The 22,473-nt window shown below is 50.3% G+C and overlaps 1 protein-coding gene across 1 annotated transcript in view; it reads left to right on the top strand.

Annotated features, from left to right (window-relative positions):
- The first annotated feature begins 528 nt into the window (after positions 1-528).
- EPHB2 (EPH receptor B2) overlaps positions 529-22,473 on the top strand; it is an 86,610-nt gene continuing 64,665 nt past the window's right edge. Inside the window, exons 1-2 of the mRNA XM_089915511.1 lie at positions 529-613; positions 2,249-2,314. Coding sequence (XP_089771637.1) covers positions 529-613; positions 2,249-2,314 — 151 coding nt within the window. The remainder of the gene's footprint in view (positions 614-2,248; positions 2,315-22,473) is intronic.

Genomic DNA, 22,473 nt, shown 5'->3' with positions numbered 1-22,473 from the left:
GTGTGTCACCTCCTGGGCTAAAACTCTTGCTACCCAGTGACTCCCCATGGCACCTGTATGGGGTTGGCCTGGGGTGAGGAGTCAGACCCCAGGCTCGGCTAGGCCTCTGCCCCATACTGTGACCTGGGGCAGGCTTGTGGCTGAGCCCTCTGAGCCTCAGTTTCCCCCTCCATGAAGTGGGAGTGATAAATCGTGCTCTGCCTGACCCCCAGGGTTGTTGTGAGGGTCAAGTGAGATGATGCATAGGAACAAGGTGCAGAAACTCTAAAGTAAGGGGGCCGATGGTGGCTGAGTGATTTGCCTGAGGTCATCCTGTGGACTCGGGGGCCAAATAGGACCTTAATCTTAATCCAAGGCTCCTACCAGGGTATTGTTGAGGGCTTCCTCCCACCGGAACCCCAGACCATCCAGGGGGCCCCTCTGAGAAGTTTTACTTTTCCTGCAACTCCCTGACCCACTTGCAGAGCTGCAGGCGGGCAGGCTGGCTCCCAGCTGGGACCATCTACCGGCAGCCAACTGATGCGCTAAATGCATCACGCCTTCCTGAGAGACAGGAAGATCGATACCGCTGTGGACCGACAGCTTCGCTCGATGCCACAGCCAGCCCCCAAGGGTGAGAATGGGCCAAGAATAAATATAACCAGGCCTGCTCCCTCCACAGGGTCAGTCCAGGCCAGACGAGCACGACGTGGGTTTGACGTGGCCACCTGTGTCATCATGATACCAAGCCATATACGTGTGCTGCGCTCTGAGTGTTTTTAGCATATGAACTCGCTGGTGATCATCATCCCAGCCACCCTGTAAGGCAGGTGCCGCTAGTATCCCCATTTTACAGATGAAGTGTGACCCAGAGAGGTTTAGTGACTTGCCCAGGGTCACAGAGCTAGAAAGTATCCCACCAGGATCAGAACCCACACCTTCCTGCCTCAAAGCCCATGCTGTTGGCAAGAATATACTGCTGCTTTTTTAGTCGTACAGAACGCTCTGTGGCCCACACAACCACACGCTCCTTCCCTCGCAGAATGCCCACTTGGGGCCTCGTCCCCAGCCCCCTCTGTGCTCTGGGCACTGGGGCTTTGGCTCCTGAGCTGCATTTTCAGGGCTTGGCATGTGCTTTGGCCAGGAGCTCCTTGACAGGTTGGGGGAGGCGCCTACCCAGCAGGTACCCATGCTCAGCTTCATCCTGCCAGAGCTCAGAGCAGGCAGGTCTAAGGTGGGCCTGGCCCCCACGGTCACTCTGGCCATGGGAGACCCCCTGGCTTGCATGAATCCTCAGGGGGCCTAAACCCTTGGCCTGGAGTGGTCCCGGCCTCACCGCCTGTCGGCCAAAGATGACATACCCATAGCCAAGCATGGGCTGGCCCGAGGTTTGGCCAGCTCCACACCTTACAGGCAAAGCAGGAGAAACCCCAGCCTCAGGTGGGGTTAGGCTGGAAGGTGGGACAGGTGTTCAGGGCACAAGATGTGGAGCTACAAGGTGGGCCCAGGCCTATGATCTTCTCCCTAAAGGGCAGCTTGACTGGTAGGAAATGTGTGGGCCTTGGTAAATCCTGCTGGATGCCTCCTAGCTGTGTGACATTAGATAAGACACTTAACCTCTCTGAGCCTCAGTCTATCACCTCTCTTCCACTTTTCTCCGAACCACGTGGTCCACCTGCATTCAGGATCATTGTGCTCATCCCTTCTATCCCTGAAGCCCAGTACACATGGCCAGTCCCCCACTGGCCTCCCTCCAGCCCGCCCCCAAGTCATCCTCCAGCCCTCCCTCACCCTTGTGCCTTCCAGACAATCAGACACCAGATCCTGTCCATTTTCCCTCTAAATATCTGAGCAGTCACTTCACCTTCTGGCCTCACTGCCTCCCCGCCCTGGTCTAGGCCTTCTTTCTCCTGGATTTATGCAGCAGCCTCTTAACTGCCCCCTGCCTTCCCCTCCTCTATCAACCCATTCCCCTACGGCAGTTCCAGAACCATCTTTCTGGAATGGAAATCTCGTCATGTTGTGAGTACCTGAGACGCAGCCTGAGTGCACACAGGATGAACCTTCAACTCCTTCCCATCCTAGGAGGCAGGCCCGTCACCAGCTGGCCCTACCACCTCTTGCCTTAGCAGCCCTGCACCTCCAGTCGTACTTGATGCATGAGCTCGGGCCGACCTCTGAGGCTTTGCACACGCTCTTCTCTTGGCCTGGAGTCCCCTCTGTCTTCACCCTCCCCCTCACCGTTTGTCCGACACCGTCTATCCTTCAGGTCTCAGTTTTGACAGCACCTCGTCCATGAATCCTTCCTTCGCTACCACTCCCCAGGACTGGGACGGTTGGCCACCCTGAGCGCCCACACCCCCGTCGTAGCAGCTTTCCCTCTGAATTCTCATCATCTATTTACATGTCTCCCGGTCCACTAGTTGGGGGTCCCCATTTCCAGACTCAGAGTTGGCCCCAGTAAGTGAGAGTAAGGGACCCCCCACCCCAGGCCCTCCCGTCCCAGGTAACCTCACTTCTCAGCTCACTGGACACCTAGGCAAGGTCTAAGACCCAGCTTCCCCAGGGCTGCACTGGGAGCGTGCCTTCCCCTCTCTGTGCCTTAGCTGCCAAGGATCTATAAAAGGCAAGTCTGAACTAGATGGCTTCTCAGGGCTCTGCCAGCTCTACCATTCCACAGCTTGGTCTCCCAGCAGAGGCCCCTCTCTGCTGATCTTTGTGCCTTTTCATTCTGTCTCAAAACTTCGTCTCCAACCACCGCTTCTCACAAGCTCTGTTTTGGCCTCTCCGCAACACTTCTCTCCCTCTCTGCCCCCAGACTTCCTGTGAGGACTGAGACCTCCTTTATGCAACTCCAGATCCAGGTCGAAGGGCAGGCCTGGAAGCCGCCCCAGTCCCTTACCCATCCTCCTGTCATGGGACCCGCCATCTGCACAGCCCCAGTAGGGCCATTAACTAACCATGAGTCAAATGAAGCTATAAATAAGTAAAGGGACGAGGGTCCCGGGGGGCTCAACCCCAGCTGGCTGCCCCATCTCTGGCCAGGTCTGGGGTCTCAACTGCCCCAGGACGGACTCAGCCTGACAGATCTTGACGTGTCATCACTGTCCCCAGAGAGTGACGGGGAAATCACCAGGCCTCTCCGGCCCCCATTAGTGTCAGTAACTGCCAGTCAATTTCCTGGGATCCCGGTGGGGAAAAGGCCCCTGGGTGTCTCTGGTGGGGAAGCCGCCTCTAATGGCTTTTATTTGGATTGTTGCAAATTGATTGGGTTTTTTTTTTAATGGAGCTTTGGTTTTTTCCCTTGCATCCTAACTACCCCCTCAAGGCCCCTTAGGCCGAAAGATGAGTGATGGTATGACTTTACTCCCCGGAAGAACTGAGACCAGAGCTGTTCATACCCGCATCATTCATGTATCCTCCATTCAACAGACACTTCCTGAAGCCACAGCCACGGCTCCCATTTCCCTGGTAGTAACCCCACCCCACGTCCTTCCCAAGGTTACCAATAACCCTCATGTGATTAGTATCACCATCTCCAGGAAAAGGTGAGAAATGTTGAGGCAGGCTCAAAAAGGTAACACGGCTTGGCTAAACTCACAAAGCTAATGAATGGTGAAGTGGAGATTTGAACCCAGCTCTTTCTGGCATCAAAGCCTTGGTTTTCCTATTCTTACATGGACCTTCCAAAGAGTCACATATAAAGTGATGGTGGTTCCCTTAAAAGCTACAGAGCTACAGGAGTTACAGCTTTCATGGAACTCCCAGGGAAGGGATTAGCTGATGATAATAATAACGGCAACAACAAAAGTAGCTATTATTTACTCAGCCCTTAATTATGAAACAGAGACTATGCCAATAGTTTTAACATCTGTATTTCGTTTCCTCCTTAGAAGTGTGCTGAGAAGATCATATTATTATAACCATTTCATAGGTAGGGACGCCGAGACTCGGAGGTCAAGTGACTTAACACGAGGTCACTCAGATTGTTAGTGGCAGAACTAGGATTCAAACTAGGTGTGTTTTAATGCACAGCATGCATGCTTCACCAACTGTTTCAGTTTGGATTGGAAGCTACACAAAACCAAATAAGAGTGACTTAACCACGATAGGAGTTTATTCCTCTCTCGACTAAATGAAGTCCAGAGGTAAGTAGTCCAAGGCTTCTGTGGCAGCTCCGTGATCACAAAGGTCCTAGGCTCCTTCTCTCTTGATCTCATGATCTAATTTGGCTTCTAGAGCTCTAGCCATCACATCCACATTCCAGCCGATTGGAAAAAGGAAAGGATAAACCGACATGCACATTTCTTTTAAGGACACTTCCTAGAAACAGTACCTACCATTCTTGCTAACATCTCATTGGCCAGAACTAAATCACATGACAAAATCCATCTTCAAGACAGGCAGGAAATGGAGACTTAACGCTAGGAGGCTGTGTGCCCAACTAAAACTCAGGGACTATTATTCAGGAATGAGAGGAGACCAACTATTGGGACGGTCGTCAGTGGCTTCCATTCGCATCACTGCAAGCTCCCCTCCTAGGTATATAGAAAGAATTTTCTAGTAAGTCACCAGCCTGGCTTCCTGGTATCTCAGAGGAGGAGCCTGAGGTCCAGGGAGGGGAGATGAACAAAACCTGGAGCAGAGCGAACTTTAGAAGCCTGTCTTAGTAACAGAACTCACGCTCTTGGCACACCTCTGTCCCACCAACATTCTGAGACCTTTATTCTGGTTCGTGGATTTTTCTTCTCACTTTCTCATTTTCCCCCTCCCTTTTCTGGGCCTCATGTTAGGTGGCACTTTGGGGCTTCTTTTAACCCATGGATTGAGTAACAGAGGATCTGATTCCGTTCCCAACATCTATACTAAAGTCTGACCTTGGTTGTTTGTATTCTCGTCTGAAGACCTTGAAGGTCTTTCTTGCTCTGACAGTTGAGATACTCGGAAGCTAAGGGTAGCTTTTGCTTAGCAAATGTAACCCTAGTGCCAGTAGAGCCATATATTCCTTGGCATGTGAGGCTCAGAGGTGACCCTTGTGGGAGGACTGGGCACTTGTGGAAGGGACGATGGACAAGGGATGAGAGGCAATGGATAAGGTCGTTGGATGATGCTAGGAGGAAAGAATAATTTTTTTTTTTTTGGCTGTGCCACACAGCATGTGGGATCTTAGTTCCCAGACCAGGGATCAAACCGGTGCCCCGTGCAGTGGAAGCGCAGACTCTTAACTACTGGACAACCAGGGAAGTCCCAGGAAAGAAATAATCTTTGTTAGGCATTTACTCTGCACCAATTACAGTACCAAAATAAATATGAATAGGTTATATCTTCTTATTAAACACAGTGACTCTTAGATGAGGTTAAAAATTAGAATAAAGCCAGCTTCCTGCTCTTTAAAAAAGGCGCATCTAAAGCAAAATGATGGAGGATTAAAAATAAAGGCATGGGAAAAGGCCTACCAAGCAAGGCTAAAAGTAAATTATAAAATAAAGGCAGGGAATGAAAGCAGAAGTGGCAATACTATTATCATCCCTATTTCACAGCTGAGGCTCAGATTAGTAAGGTGACTCACTTAAGGTCATGTTGCCCCTAAAAAGACAGAGGTGTGATTTGAACCCAGGTCTTTCTCTCTCCTAAATTTGCTGCTCCTCTAGGAACGTCTAGTTGCCTCCAGTGAAGCCAACCAGTGGGGTAACCTTGACCTGATGGGGTACTGAAATGCAGCCGGGTACCCACTGTCATAGAACAAACCTGCAGCAGGTGAGAGTAAAAGGCAGGACGAGTTGGCCCGTAGTTACTAGCACTGGGCAAGGCACGCACAGCCTCTGCGCCAGAGCCTGACTCCTGCCTGCTGTGCACTCTCTGGCCTGATCTCAGCTGGTTCCAGCATAGCTCCAGGCCTAGAGCCCACAGAGGCTTCTGCCCCTCCTTCCCACTTTCCAGCCTCAGATAGCGGCTAAGATGAGGGAGGACCTCTCCCACAGAGCCACGTGGCTGAAGTTCATGCCTGGAAGGGAGCTCCCTCTGCCTGGCAGAGGACAGCAAGCCCAGGGCCCTCAGGAGACAGTCTGGCAACAGTGAGGGCCCAGCCCCAAGCTGAAAGCCCCTGAGGCCTGCTGTACCCCAGCCAGTCCCAGAGGCAGGTCCTCGTTGTTTCATAGGAAGAACAGAGCAGAGGACCTGGATCCAAGTCTTAATTCCATCACATCCACTGAACACAGCAGGATCCAGACATGTATCGGCCAGCCGCATGCACACAGTCCCCAGAAAGCACCCTGATCCGTCTCTCTCCTGTAAGCTTTGTGCACACAACGGAACACGCGAGCAGAGGTTAGCTAGCCTCCACGCAGCTAACCCTGCCCATCCTTCACAACTCAACTTGGGTATTACCTCCTCCAGGAAGCCTTCACTGCCCCTCCTCACTTCCCTATTATACTGTATAGAAACACCGGGTTTGGCATTCCATTTTCTTGTGAGACTCTCCAACCCTCATCATGGATTTGACCTGAGGAGTGTGGATGGACCTTAAGGAGGTTTGTAAATTCACTAAGATTGTCCACAAAATGTTTTCTGTGTGTGCATGTGTGAGTTTGGGGGAATAACAATGATGCCTTCCATCACATTCTCTTGAGGATCACTGCTGTAGACTGTGATGCTCTTATAGTTAAACACTGTGTCTGTCACTGTGTCCTTGAGTGTTACGTAATCAGCAGGCGGCACAGTAAATATTAATTGAGTGAATGTTGGGCGAGTAATTTGATGGATGACCTTAGGGAAGTAACTTCACCTCTTTTGATCCTGGTTTTCTCATCTGTAAAATGGGGTTAGAATAGAGATTCTGCTCTCTAAGCTTTTCCTCGTTTCTGTATTTCTCCTCTACCCTAGTACCCAGCACAGTGGCTGCTGGCACAGTAGGTGTTCAGTAGATGGGTATGCGAGGAATGGACAGATGGGTGATTTCGTAGGTAAATGGAAGAATCATTGTTTTTATGAATGAATGGTGGTGAGTGAGTGAATGGGTGAATGGCTGCTGTCTGCTGAGATTCAGCAGACGTACTGGTAGGTTCGTTGGACAGATGGATGACTCAGTGGATAGGAAGATTGGTTGATGGGTGGGTGAATAGAGTGAACAGATGGATGAATGTCTAGATGAATGAATCAGCAAAGGGAAGGATTGATATTTGGGAGGAGGTAGACAAGCAGGTGAGTTTTTGATGGAAGAATCAGTAGATAGATGAAAATGATGAATACGTGACTAGATGGATCATAGATGTATTTGTGTGTGAATGGGTAGGTGGATGGATGGATGGGAGGGTGGATGGGTGGATGGATGGATGGAAATTGTACACCAAATTTTTATGTGTGCACATAAGGGATTATGGGATGCTTGGACGGATGAACTGATGGACAGTTGGATGGCTAGACTGATGACTGGATGAACTAAGGGATGGATGGATGAAAATTGTACGCAAAATGTGTGTGTGTTTGTGCATATAGGGCGTATAGAATGTGTGGATGGAGGGACTAGAGGGTGGATAGATGTGTGGACAGATGAATGGAAGGAAGGGAGGGAGGGAAGGACAATGGCCTCCATCTAACCCAGGCCAGAGAGTGACGAGGCAGGGACAGAGGGTTTCCTGTGCATAAGGCGGGCTTGCAGAGCAGATAAGCCACCTTTCCTCCAAAGCCTCTGTGTGTGGGGCCCCAGCTGAGCTCTTCCTTCCCATGAGTCCAGGGTCTTGCTGGCAGTGCCGGTGCTCAGAAACTGATGTAGGAGGGAGACAAAGGGAGTGGGCAGGTACCAGGGCCAGAGGGAAGGAGGGAGGGAAGATGGGCGGGGGCTGGGGCTGCCATTGGGCAGCTGCCCCTGTTTACTCAGCTCCGGAATGAAGCCCCTGAGAAAGGCTGTTCATATTTCTCTCTTGAACAGGGAGCTGACATTAATGAACAGCTCATTAACATCTTGGAGTGCGATGGTTCCAGTGTCAGCGTCCCTAATTAGTCTTGCGCTAATCTGCTTTAATTAACTGTCCCTGTCGTGGTTTTAATTTAATTTTCAGCTCCAGCCCAGGATGGCAGCCCTGTGAGCATTCTGTCCCAGGGCACCCGTGGCCAGGGCAGGGTGGGCTGGCCGAAGCCGGGTTCCCAGGGGCACTGCCAGGCAGCCCCAGGTTGGGCAGAGCCGGTAACAGAAATCTTGCCTCCTCCCTGGCCCTGGGGGCAGAAAACTTGGGGACAGGACACTTTCCTCCCCATCTCAAGGGAACATTCTCAGGCCACCAGTTGTTCCCAGAACATTCACGAGTCAGGGGAAAAGTCTATGACTGCCCCTTGGACTCAAACAGCCCCATAAACTGACCACACTTTCTGGACATGGGCTCTGGGTTCAGATGGATTCATGTCCTAGTTCTGGTACTTTCTAGCTGTGTGGCCTTAGGAAAAGCACTTGCTCTCCCTGAGGCCCTGTGAAATGGGGCTGATCATCTAGGTGTGGCACCCTGCCCCGGCCAAGGATGCGGTGAGTTCAGAGTTGATCCGCACGCCCAATTCCCTCATGGTCGGGGCAGAGCAAACACTGTGACGGCCACCCTTCAGTCAGGAGTGGAGAGGGCTGCGGGCGAGGGGTGGGTTGCAGGGGGAGCCTGTATCAGGGAGTGAAAAGGGCACGGGACCGGGAGTCAGGATACCCACGTCCCAGTTCCAGCTCTGCTACTATCTCTAAGTCTCTCAACCAGTCTGGGCTTCTGTCCCATTCCCACGCGTAAGGTGGAAGAGGAAGGTGAGGGGAGAGCACGATACTGTCGGAGGGCCACCCCCGCCCATGCTCCGGTGGGGACTGGAGAGTGGATGTGCAGGTGGCTCAGAGAACCCAAATCTGGAACACGAGGTCTAAGTGAGAACTGGGCACTGGGGCCAGTCTGGGGGTCAGGTGAGGCCTCTGCATTTTGCAAGGTAAAGTAGGCGTTACCAGGAAGGATACAGCTGCCTTGGTTACAGGGTCCTGCTGCAGGTGGGAAACAAATCCACATGCCCGCTCCAAGGTGGGAGCCAGAGAAACAGTTGTCAAGGTAGTTAGACAAATGAGGATCGTCGGAGGGGAAGCGGGCTGGTGGCAGAAGGTGGGGAGAGGAGAGCCCAGAAGCTGAGTCAGGACCCCTTGTCCAAGAGTGCAGGGAGCTAAGAGTAAAGGGCAGGGGTGAGGGCTGAGGCTCGAGGAGTAAAAAGGCCCTCTCTGAGGCATGGATGCCAGCTAAGGAGTTTAGCTGCAGCCCTGAGGGCACTGGGGAGCCATGGCAGGGTTTTGAGCAGGAGTGCGGCCTGATCTGGTGATTGGCAGCTGGCAGGCGGTGAGTGAGGTGAAGTGAGGAGACAGAAGGAAGGAAAGGCTGTGAGGGGGCTGCTGTCTTACTCAAGGTGGTACAGTCTCGCAGAGGTTGAACAGGCTCAGCGAGACTTCCAGAAGCAGTGAGCTAATGTATGTAAAATGTGTGCTCTTTAGAAAAGGGAGGTGGGGTGCACCTCCCTCTCCCTATGGCCTTGGGCTTAATGAATATGTTTGGAGTTTCTTTGCGACACCAGCTCCAAGGCTGTATCTCACGCTTTCTCAAACTGGGTCTGCAAACCCGGGATTTAGCGGGGTGGGGGTGGGGGGGTGGGGGGGGTGGGGGGGCGGTTTCCCAGGTGTATTTTCAGGGCTCCAGGAATTCTAAGAGAATCTACAATTTCTGTATTTAGATTTTAATGCTGATTCCAAAAAAAGGAAAAAAACAAAACAAAATTTTGACCACCTCTAAAGCAACACTGATTTCTCAGTGGTTTCACAGAGGGGAGCATCCTTATTTCCCAGCCTGATATCTGAGGTCTGGAGAGAGTCTTCAAGGTCCACAAAAGGACGTTTCTCTCTCCAAAGGACCCGAGCCTGAGAAATGCTGTCAGACCCGCCTTCCCCCAGGACGGCGAGCTCTTCCAATATTGGATCCATTTTTGGATCATCTCAGCATCCCCACTGCCCGACTGAACCCAGGGAAGTTTTGTGAATTGAGGTGAATTCTCTCTCTGAATGCCCCACAGGCCCCCTCCCCCTGCCTTTGACCTTCAGTTGATCTTTGTTTTCAGTCCAGAGGAGCCAAACCAGTTTTTCCTGAAATTCTCAGTTAATTAGTGTGGAATTCAGAGCTCCAGACCACCACCCCCCGTCCCCCCTACACACACACCTCCACCCACACACTGGTGCACAAAACTCCTATGAAAGGAGGAAAAACCTCACATTTCTCTACTCCTGTCCCCCGCTCCATGGCAACCCTGCACAGTTCCCCAGGTCCAGTTCAGACCATGCCACTGCCAGAGAGCCCTCCGTGATTTCCCCAGGTGAATATGTCAGTCAGACCTTGGAGCCCCTGGAGCACATGCCCCACCCTGGGCCCAGGTCTTCTCTTGCCTTGTGTTCATAATCACAGCCAGGAACTGCACTGCTGGCACACAGTGTCTGTGTCCCTTACTCCCACCCACCCAGTGCCTGGCTCATAGCAAGGGCCTGCAGAAGAGACTTACCCCTCACCCCCAGGCTGGTGGATAGACATGGTCCCTGAGCTGTATTCTCCACAGAAGGGCCAGTGGCCGCCAGCCTGGCCTCTAGCATGGTAGTCGTGGCAGTGGCTTTGCTGTCCATCAAGCCTAGGTTTCAACTGCAGCCCCACCCCTGATCCACTGGTGACTTTGGGCTGCATCTCTTGTCTTTCTTTTCTCATCTGGAAAACGGGTAATGATAGCACTTAACCCATGGGGGCTCTGTGAGGACTTAAGTGAGGGAATCCATGTAAAGTGCCTGGGACATAGTAAGTGCTCAGTAAAATGAGCTGACGCCAGTGGTGGCGGTGATGAAGTGCCAGAGCCTTACGCCAGAGCCCCTGCACCCCCCGCATCTGGGGCAGAGCAGCTCACACAGACACAGCATGCAGTTAAAAGAAGCCTAGTTCTCAGTTTAGGAGTCGGTCCTGTATGAGAACTGCTGACCCTCCTTTTCCCTCTCTCACTCCCACCAGGAAACAGCTAGGCCAGGGCTCAAGCTACCGCAGGGATGACCGGCTGAAAGGTGACCAGACCCCTGGTCTCAGCTCTGTGGGGATTTGGAGGGACTGCACGGTGGTTTGACTATTTCTGCTTTGGGGCTCATGAAGGGGTGCCCATGCCCCTCTGTGCACCGTGTGAGATGCAGCAGCAGAGCCTGGGCTGCACCACAACCCTTCCAACCGTAGGGGCAGGGAAGCAGCCGAGGCATCCGGGAGGCCTCCAGAAGCCCCATGCCTGCCACCCCCACCCCAGAGCTCCTGGGGCCCCTTCTGCATCGGCGCTGGTGAATATTTAGTTGCCCCAATCTGTGCTCTCGCAGGACGAGGCCAGAGGGTCCAGACTCTAAAGAAAACAGAAAGACCCTTCTGAAGGAACTGTGTGTCTTGCTAGAACCGCCAACAGCCAGGGGCTGGCTGTGGGGGAATGTCACGAGGTCAAACAACCCAGGCTCACGGGCTCCCAGGATGTTACAGTCACCACCTGTTACGGCCACAGAATTGTGCAGTGTTAAAATCACAGTCAAGCAAGAATTTTCGAATGATTCAGGCCTAGAAAGGTTATAATCATAGAATTATAGAATGCAATAGTCATGCAATTATAGTAGCACCAAGAGGAATAAGCACATAGAAGACTAAGAAGCTAGAGTTTGAGAATGTTGCAGGCGTGAAAAGGTCATAATCCTAGAATTATAGAATTTTATAACTGTAGAATATTAAAATTTTAGCTTTACAAGCAGGAGTTTTAAATGTTACAGCCATGGAACTGTGGCCTGTTACAGTGAACTCACACACACATACAGAATATGCACTTGTAGACTTAGAGGCAGGAACTATAGAATGCTGTAGTACAGTAGCAGAATGTCACAGTCAAGAACTGTAGAATATTTCAGTCTTCAGGTGTTATAATGTCATACTCAAGAATCAGAGAATGTGAGAGCTGGAAGAACATTTCTTCCAGATAGATTGTGCCAGAGCCTATGCAAAGCCTGTGACGTCAACTAACTCATTACTCCTCACGACGGCCCATGAACTGGGCCGCTCCAAGATGGGCAGGGAGGGCTGGGAGGCAGAAGCCACATGCCAGCCCCCCCAGGTCCTGGAGCCTCGGCAGGAAAGGTGGGAGCAGTTGGCTGGGCCTGTGCTGGGCCCTTCCCCACCCCCAGCACAAACCCAGAGGAGAGAAGCACAGGGCAGTGTTTCTCCTTTTGTTAACTCACGTCTTAGGGGCCTGCTGGATCAGCTTCCTGGGTGTGGGAAGAAAGCCTGCAGCCTCATGGGGTCAGCTCTGCAGGCCCCACCCAGATTCCTAGCCAGGGTGTGAGGGGCCGTGGGTGCATGATTCCCAGAAGCCTTCCCCCACCTGCCCTGACCCTCACCTGCTTGTCTGGTGCACGGGTGACCATGCCGATTTTCACCAAACACCCTTCATTCATTCCGTCAGTCGTCATTTTCAGATCACCTTCTGAGAGCCAGGCCCTATTCTGAGCCCTGGGCAGATGGATATGAAACAAGGAACAGAATCGTGGGGCTATTTGTGGATACAGAGAAAGTGCTGTGGGGTCACAGCAGGGAGAAATGGCCAGGGCAACATGGAGGCCTTCCTGGAGGAGCTGGGTCTTAGAAGTAGGCAGAATTGGTATATCCGGGTTTCCCCTGCTATCTGAAAGTAGAGTGTTCCTATGAAACCTTTCATAAGCTGAAATGGCATAAAGCAAAGAAGCAATTTTCTTTATCAGAAAAGTGAAAATCCTCCTCGGATTTCTTTCTTTTAGCAAAAATAAGTACTAATGTTTGTCTTTTGTAAAAGTAAAGTGACATAAAGCGCACTTTTGAAAAGCAGGAGATACCTGCGTAGGGATGGTGGGAAGGGCATTCCGGACAGAGGAAGCAGAAGGAGCAAAGGCCCGAAGGCAGCCGCGTGTGGGATGTGTTCAGGAATTATCAGAGAGCTTTAGTCGGGCAGCGTGAAAGGTGCCAGATGATGGACGTGGGGCGGGAGAAGTGGGTTGAGGCACTGGGCCAAGGCTTTGGGAGCCAGGCTAAGGAGGTTGGGATTTGTAAATGGTAAATGGCCGGGCAAGTTCATGACGATGCTTGAGTTTGACTGGCAGGAAGGGGGGATGAGGAGCTTACAATTTGCTTTCCCTCCTTTAGAAATGAGAAACTGCAAATTCCTTCCCAGGACTGGTGGGCCAGCCCCGGGCTGGGTTCCAAAAACACAGAGAAAAGGCTTTCGCGGGAATTCGAGGGCCATGTAAGGGGTGCTGGCTGCATAGCCTTTGTCCAGGGAGACTGGCAGCAGACAAGGCTCTGAGGACAGGGGCCGGGGAGGTGCTCAGGCAATGAGCGGGACCCACGCGGGGACCACACAATTCCTTCTGGTTCTTCGCAGTGTCTGTAGTAATCTTCTCAGAGCAGGAGGCATGAACACCAGGAAAAGGGCCAGACAGGTCTGCGCTCAAATCCCAGACTGGCCTCATATTGCTGAGTTAGTTGAGCAAATGACTCAGTTTCCCCATCTGTAATATGGGACTGATAACAGGATTCCTGGGAGGGAATGGATGACTGTCCCCAGTAGGTTTGCGATTCATGTTTGTTCCCCTTATGCCAACAGTCTTAGGCTCAACAAGAAGCATTTAGTCCAACCACCTATTTTACAGGTAGACAAACTGAGCCTAAAGTCTACAGCAGACATCTCAGGTAGAACGGCCAGACGTTTGGTCACCTGGAGGTGGGGAGCTAGGTGAGTTCAATGTTGACTGTAAAGTGTGAAGCCCAAAGTCTGAAACTGGGATGACAGGCTAGGTTGCAAACCCAAGGGCTCCCTGGATAAGCTCAGCAGGCGCTGACTGCGGCTTTGAAGGTCCACACTGACGGCCTCACCACAACACCCTGTCGAGGGGCAGGGCAGCAGCTCCACTGAGGGTGAGGGACAGCTGCAGGGCTGGCGGTGGGTATTAAGCAAGGCGGTTTCAGTAAAGCTCCTCACAGCGTGTCCTGCACATAGCAGGTGTCCAGGCTCTGGGAGGGATGATCTTCAGGGTGTGTGAGCGCTGGATACAAACCAAAACTGGGATGGGAGTGACTGCCCCCTGCCAACCCTACCCTGCAGAGTGGCAGCATTTTGCACAAAACCTCAGCTATAGACACTACGCACCTTCTTAAGAATAATAACAGTTGTCGATGCAAGAAATAGTTATTGAGTTCCTACTATGTGCCAGGCAACCTACTAGGCCCTTTGCATGAATCATCTCATTTAAACCCATCAACCCTTATGAACAAGTCTACTATTATTTCCTTTTTAGAGACGAAGAAACTGAGGCTCAGGAAGTGTTTTGCCTAAGGTCAGACAGAGCAGGGCGGGAATCCAGGGCTTTCTGAATCCAGAGCCTTAACCCTACACCACACCACGCTGGCATAGATATCCAGAGCTGCCGACTGAGATGTTTGAAAGGGTAGGTCCAAAAGAGCACTGAAATCAAATCCCCGTGGTAGCTATTGGTGGGAGATGCTTACCTGGCCTCCCTCAGGAAGGTGTGAAATGTTGCCTCCCCTGGGCTCTTCAAAGGCTCAGGAGGGGTTGTGTTAAGCTGGGCTGGAGACAGAGGGCTGACCGTGGTGGGCTCCAGAGGGGGCTACACCCCACCCCCACACTAGCCAGAGGCAGCCAGGGTTCCATTAACCTGATTCTCTGCCCCACATAAACCTGCAGAGGGAGCCCCGGGAGGGAGGGGCGCTGGGGAGGGGAAGAATTGGGCTTCCCCAGGCCCCCAGTGGAGCAGCCAATGGCATCAGCTTCCTTTCTTGCAGTCCGGGAGGGCCTTCGAGGCCCCTGGCTCTTTGAGGAGGGAGTGGGGAGAGGGATGGAGAGCCAGGAAGTAGGGACAAGGGAATCCAGGCTAGGGAGCACTGCACGGGCCATCAGAACACAGAGCCCTGAGTCGCAGTCCCTGTCCCGCCCCCGCACATGGCCTTGGACAAGTCACGTCACCTCTCCGATCTTTAGATTCCTCCTCACTAGTAGGGGCAAACCGATGCCACCTCTTCATGTTGCTGGGCAGACTAGCGACACTGTGCCTGACACATAGTAGGTGGGACGCCCCCATCTCCCCACACATACGCAGAAAAATATTAGAGATGATATAGACATAGCTTGGAAGAAAGGAAAATCTTTGGGTGATTTTTTTTTTTTTTTAATTTAGGGGATTTTTTAAAATAATAGGTAGAACAGGCTTCCCTGGTGGTGCAGTGGTTGAGAGTCCACCTGCCGATGCAGGGGACATGGGTGTGTGCCCTAGTCCGGAAAGATCCCACATGCCGCGGAGCGGCTGGGCCCGTGAGCCATGGCCGCTGAGCCTGCGCGTCTGGAGCCTGTGCTCCGCAACGGGAGAGGCCACAACAGTGAGATGCCCGTGTACCGCAAACAAAACAAAACAAAACAAAAATAATAATAGGTAGAACAAAAATAGACATAAAATAGAAGATAGGAGGAATGAGATTGGAAAAAACACATGCTAAGATGGTTTGAAGGTCGATGGGGATGTCATTTAACTTTTGACTTGGTTGAGACAAATGTGCATGTTAAAAATGTAAGGGTGCAATCTTGAATACTTTATTGTCGGATCTTCATTGGTAAACCCCTTCCCTATGACAGTACAGTGTATACTCAATTTTGGAGCATGGAAAATACATGTACTTGTTTTCTACCTGTAGTTTGGATATATAATTGACATCTTTGTGCTTTGGTGTTTGTCAAAAAATTTAAGGCTGTAATGAGGAGTCACATTTACAATCATCAATATATTCTCTACAATGAATACGCTCCCTTAATTAAATCATGATGCTGGAAAAACACACCAAAAAAAAATAAATAAGGGTGGTCGTAAAAGACTAGACTACATAACTCTGAGCCAGTAGAGGAAGTAAAAAGGCATAAAGAAAATCAAGTCAACTCCACAGAAGGCAAGAAAGGAGAAAAAAGTTTTAAGTGGGTGATAAATAAAACCCATACTGTAAGGTAGTGTAGATAAGTTCAAATATATTAGTAATCACAGTAAATGAAAATGGATTGAACTCAACTGTTAAAACTCAGAGATTCTTAGTTTAAATGGGGGGAAAAGGTCCAGCTCTGTTTACAAGAGACATACCCAAAAGACAATGACGCACAGACGGTTAAGTAAAGGGATAGAAAATGATAATGATATATCAGCAAATATTCTCTATAATAAAACAGGTAGGGCTTCCCTGGTGGCACAGTGGTTGAGAATCCACCTACCAATGCAGGGGACATGGGTTCGAGCCCTGGTCCGGGAAGATCCCACATGCCGTGGAGCGACTAAGCCCATGAGCCACAACTACTGAGCCTGCGCTCTAGAACCCGCAAGCCACAGCTACTGAAGCCTGTGCACCTAGAGCCTGTGCTCCACAACAAGAGAAGCCACCGCAGTGAGAAGCCTGCACACCTCAACGAAGACCCAATGCAGCCAAAAATTAAAAAAAAAAACGGTAGCAAGATAAATATCAGGGAGTAAAAAGACTTTAAGACAAGAAGCATTACTGAGGACAGAGAAAGTCATTACTTAATGACAAAATGAATAATTCACCCAGAAGATATAATAATCCTGAACTTGTATGCACTTACAACAGTCTCAAAGCACTTTAAACAAAGCCAATTATCTGCGAAAAGAAATTGTCAAATCCACATTCTCTTTTAAATCGAAGTATAGTTGATTTGCTATGTTGTGTTAGTTTCAGGTGTACAGCACAGTGATTCAGTTATAATCTATATATATTCTTTTTCGGATTCTTTTCCATTATAGTTTATTACAAGATATTGAATATAGTCCCCTGTGCTATACAGTAGGTCCTTGCTGTTTATCTATTTTATATATAGTCATGTGTATCTATTAATTCCAAACTTCTAATTTATCCCTCCCTCCCCCCCTTTCCCCGTTGGTAACCATAAGTTTGTTTTCTATGTCTGTGAGTCTTTCTGTTTTGTAAATAAGTTCATCTGTATCATTTTTTTAGATTCCACATATAAGTGATATGATAGTTGTCTTTCTCTAACTTGTCAAATCTACATTCTTAGTGAGACGTCTTAGGATAGCTTTCTCAGAAATTTATTGACTAAGTAGACACAAATTATTAGGTTCAAATGACCTAATTAATAAGTACCCTATTCTCAACAAATAAAAACTGCACTTTTTTTTTTTCTGATTATGCACACAGAGAGGGTCATACAGACACACAGAACTTCTCCCAGGCATATAAGCACATAGGGACAGAGAGTGACAAGTATGTAAGCACAACTGCAATTAACATCCACAAAGACACCCAGAAATGTGAGCGGGTCTGGTGGCCAAGTGTTTGGCTAACTAAACATTTACCTGGTGCATGACCTTGGACAATTAGATACCCTGTTTGAGTCTCAGTTTCCTCATGTGAAAAAAAAGCAAATTAGCAGTCAGCAAACTGTAAAGATCCAGAGAATTCATATACAACTCAACTCTGCTGTTGTAGTGTAAAGCCAGCCACAGACAATTCATACAAAATGGTTATGGCTGTGTTCCAATAAAACTTTATTCTCAAAAACAGGTGGCAGGTCAAATTTGGCCCCTGGACTATAGTTTGTCAACTCCGATGTAGATAATACCGTTTGCCTTGTCAGGATTAATGATGACATAAAGAATGGTAATTAAAACAAAGCATCTTACACGGAATGAACTCGATGAATGGTCTCTATTGTGAAATAAGGACATAACACAAGGGCGTGGACACACATATATGTGCATGTATGTACAAAGGCCCAGACCTGAAGATCTGTTTGCATCTGGATATATAGAGAAAGACTGAGGTGTCCATACGAGCACATTTTGTGTACACACAGACATCCACGTGTAGGCAAATCCTCTAGAAAATGGGATAATGGAACATAGACGCCATTGGGTTGTGAGGATAAAATGAGGTGATGCTTGGTGTGCAGCCTGGCGCGTGGCTGGCACTCAGAAGTTAGCTTTTATTATATATGGGAACAGGTTCTGGAGACAGCGAGGGGCGCATGACACCGCACACGTTCACACACGTACCCATAATGCAATTTTTGTGCACTTGTTTCCAAAGGAAAGCCAGGCTAATGAGGAGGTCGTCTTCATAGCCAGCAGGTGCCCAGAACAGCTCTGACGGGGATGCAATTTAGCTTTCTCCTGAGATGTTGGACATATGAGGAGAAAGGGTGTTTTAATCCCTTGTCACGTCTCCAAGGGCTGGAGGACATGTGCTGAGTTGGAATTTTTCAACTTCAGCCTTTTTTTTTTCTTGACACATCCATCCCAGAAACATCTGTGAGATAAAACAGAGAAGGTCTTATGAATTCAGCTCATACTCGGCCTGTGCTCCCACCCTGGGCAAACGAGACATGAATCACCGGCCCGGGGGCCCAGCAGCCCCGCAGAGCAGCCTCTCCAGCAGGGCCCTGGCCTTTCCTGAGTAGCTGCTTTTGATTTCCCTGAAGCCTTCTGATCGTCTACACTCCACAGAACCTGTGTGTCCGAGGGGAGGCGTGCTGAGAGCTCAGCTCATGTGCTGGGGTTGGGGGGTCAGCCACTCATTCCCCGGGCTCAGCTAAGTCCTGCTCTGCACCAGCCACTCGGGGGTGCAAAGATGAAGCAGACAAGGAGTCGAGGCCCCTTGATTGTCCCCATTTTCCCATTATTTGAAAAGACCGTGGAGGAAGACCGCTATTGTGGTTTTGTGATAGGTGCCTTACTGACATGTTGATCCCTAGAATATTGTGCATTGGAAGTTTTTATCCTGCAAGCAGCTGGGGAGTGCATGGTGGCCGCTGCTGGGTCAGGGATCAACTGGCTAATGTCTTATAGCCAGCCGTTAATTGAACGGGACCTTCTAGGGGCCCTTATGCGCCATCCTGCAGCCTTGGATTCCATGATAGTTGAAAACCTGAGCCCTCTCGGCCTGGGCTCGCATTTTGTCTCACTTCTTCTGTGTGCATCAAGAAAATGCATGGATTTCAGAGCTGTGGTGCCCCCTTGGCCTTCTATAACTTGTACCCAGGGCCAGGGAGGGCTGTGACCGGCTCTGTTGCTCATTTCTTCTGGCTAGTGAACAAACCCATGTTGGATACCTGCTATGCTGTAGGCCCCGTGCTGGGCACTATGGCAGCTGAGAAGGATAAGACAGAGCCCTGCCTAGGGACTTCCCTGGCGGTCCAGTGGTTAAGACTCCACACTTCCACTGCAGGGGGTGCGGGTTCGACCTCTGGTCAGGGAACTAAGATCCTGCATGCTGCACAGTGCTGCCAAAACAAAAACAAAAACAGAGCCCTGCCTTAAAGAGCCAGCAGTCCCAGGGCACCAATAAGAAAGGCAGAAAGCTTTTCGTGTTCTCAGAGAAGGAGACCAAGTCAATGGGGTTACGGAGGTGGGAAGAGAGGCTTGTAGTTCTAGAGGGCTGGGGCAAGACCAGGGGAGGCATTACAGAGGAGGGGGCCTCTGAGCTGGATTTGAACATGAGGACATGGGGACGCTGGGTAAGCAAAGGCATATAGGTGGGAAAGTGTGGAGTCATTCAAAAGATGTCCCGACCTGAAGGGGCTAATTATCGTCTATCTCCCAGGTGTTGTGAAGAAAGCAACCGAGGCCTAAAGAGAGGAGGTGGATTTCCCATTGTCAGAGGGGCCTTTGGGATCCCCAAGTCCCTGTCTGGGACCATTTCCACAGTCAGGGGCGAGAGCCTCACTGGGGTGACTCCGCTGCACACACGGGCACCGGCTTTCTCTGCTCTGGTTAGCTGTGCTTTGGGGTGGAGATGATGGGATGTTTACAGTGTCACAAGTTTATAGGAGCTGCTCCTCCTGGAGGGACAGGGTCTCTGGAAAAAGGGTACAGATGGGGAAAAAAAGAGTTTCTCTAGTCCAGAAGTATTTGTCCCTAGGTCCATTTTACAGGTGGAAAAGTTGAGTCACAAGAGACCAAGTTAAATACCCAGGGTTGTAAAGTATTTAGAATAAGATGAAACCAGGCTTGTATGGAGCAGGAGAGAGGGAAGAGGGTGGATGCCAGACCAGGTCTAGCCATTTTCCCGTCTGTTCCCAGGTCATCCCTGTCTTCCTAAGGACAGTTCCAGACCAGTCCTTCTGGGTGGCTGCTTCTGGTCAGCTTCTCACCTTAGCTTTCCCTGCCTCATTCCCAGAATCCTTAGCAACAGACAGGCAGTCTGAGAGGGGCAGGAATGCCCCCCGCCCTTGGTTGGGGCTGGTGCCTGTTTACCCAGCTGGTGTGAGCCCAGGCTGGGGTCATGGAGAAGACCCGGGAGGCCTGTCGTCCAGCTGGTGCCCCACTGCTCAGGTCTTCTGACCCCTTCTCTCCCCTTCAAGGTCCCCCTTCAAGAGGTGGCCCAAGGTGGGGCTTGGCCTCCTGGGAGAGGGGAGCTTGGCTCCTGTTACATCCTCTTCATGGCTCTGCTCTTTCATCTTTCCTGAAAAAGCAGAGGTGGCTGTGAGGAAAGAGGAAGCGCAGTGGAACATAGGAGCTGGTTAGTAAGGGGCAGGTGGCCGGAGCATGGGGTTTAGAACCAGAAGACCTGGTGCATCCCAGCTCTGTGAGACCTAGCAAATCATGTGCCCACTCTGAGCATCAGTGTCCCAATCTGCCAACTGAGGGCGATGTTCACCCCTCCCTTGCCAGAGTCCTTGAGAAACTCAAGTACAATAATGAATGTGAAAATGCTCTGTGGAGTCAAATGCAATATGGCTGCTGGTTGGCGCCATTATTTGATTGATTCAGAAAGGTACATGCAACTGACTGGGTGCAGGGGTCAGACGACCCCGGGACTGGTGTGGGCACTATGTGGCTCCAGGCACGAATCTTCAAGTCCTCATATTGAACTGGGATAATAAGTCCTCTTCTGCCTACGGGGTCTCACGATAACCAAGGAAGATTGTTCATCCAACTAGCATTTACTGAGCACCTGCTGTGCGCTAGGCTCTGGGCTAGGCTAGCATGTGGCTCCTGTCCCCAAAGAAAAATCATACTAGAAGAGGATGTGGGACTCAGAATCCTAGAGTGTCAGATATAATTGAGTCTAGTCTCCTCGTTTTACAGATGGGAAAAACAAAGCCTTAAAGAGGACCACAACCTTTTCCAGGATATCAGAAATGAGGAGCACCTGTTGCCACTCCTCCTGAATCCATGGCAGGCATTGCAAATCAATCACAGCACTCTTTCCATTAAACCCGATGCTACTTCAGGATCCTTCTCAACACAATGCTCCAGGCAGCTACCAACCAATTGACTGAAGTTGGAGGGTGAGACGAAGCTATTTGTATACCAAGCCTAAATTCTAACCGTGGGCTTGTCCAAGGCCATTTGGCCAGAATTAGCAATGCTGGGACTCAGATGCAGGTTTTCTCACCCACTCTGCCTCTCCATTTGTTCCCGAAACCAGCTTTTGTTGAGTAACCACCCTCTGCTCAGCTTTGTACTAGATTTAAAGATGAGTAAGCCCTGCTTACAGGCTCACAGACTGGTGCGGAAGAAAGTCAAAGGGAAACTAATTATGATCAGCACTCAGCCAGCAAACGAATGACAACCAGTGAGTTCCAGTATAGGGTCGAAATACATTGGGCTTCTCTGGGGATGAATGACATCTGTGACCTATGAGATGGTGTGAGGTGTCATAGGAGGGGCCATTGACCCTGATGAATGGTAGCTTGCAATGCTGAGAAGGGGCAAAGATGGAACTTAGGAGGAGTGGCTTAGGAGGTGGTAGGAGAAATTTCTAGGCTACTTTCCTCCAACTACATGCACTGGCAGGCCCCTATTGAATGCACTTATCATACCCTGCACTCCTTCACTCAGGACCTCATCGTGCTGCTCATTACTTAACGCAGTCAGTCTTCCCCAGCAAGACCAGAAGCCCTGATAGGGCAAGGACTGGGTGTCTTTTGTTACCAGCTGGAACTTGAACCTAGTCCTGGCACAGTGACTGCCTGGCTCATAGTAGGTACTCAGAAAATCTTGGATGGATGGATGGATGGATGGATGGATGGTTGGATGGATGGGTGCAGCCTCTCTAAGCCTGTTTTTTCCTCTGCAAAACAGGGGAAACGGTGCCAACCTCATCAGGATGTTGTAGCAACTAAATAAGATGATGTGGCTAAAAGCCCTAGAACAGTGCCTGGCATTCAAAAAATCTTTATTGAAGGAATAATGATGACTATTTAAGCACAAGTGCAAAGACACTCTCGACAGATAGCTCCTGACAAGTGCATTTTGCATACTCTCTGCCAGGATGCTTAAAAGAGGAGGGAGCCTGGGACATGATTGTTAGAAACAAAACCCAGCAGTTCCCATCAGGACAGTAAGAGCTCGCTTGGGAAATCCTACACGTCCTTAAGAACGTGGAAGGA

The sequence above is a fragment of the Delphinapterus leucas genome, chromosome 1 (genome assembly GCF_059928025.1).
Source record: "Delphinapterus leucas isolate spDelLeu-1000000601 "Yukka" chromosome 1, BTC_Dleu_Yukka2, whole genome shotgun sequence".
Classification (NCBI taxonomy): domain Eukaryota; kingdom Metazoa; phylum Chordata; class Mammalia; order Artiodactyla; family Monodontidae; genus Delphinapterus; species Delphinapterus leucas.
Note: the sequence above shows the minus strand (reverse complement) of the source record. Positions and strands in the feature narration are given on the sequence as shown.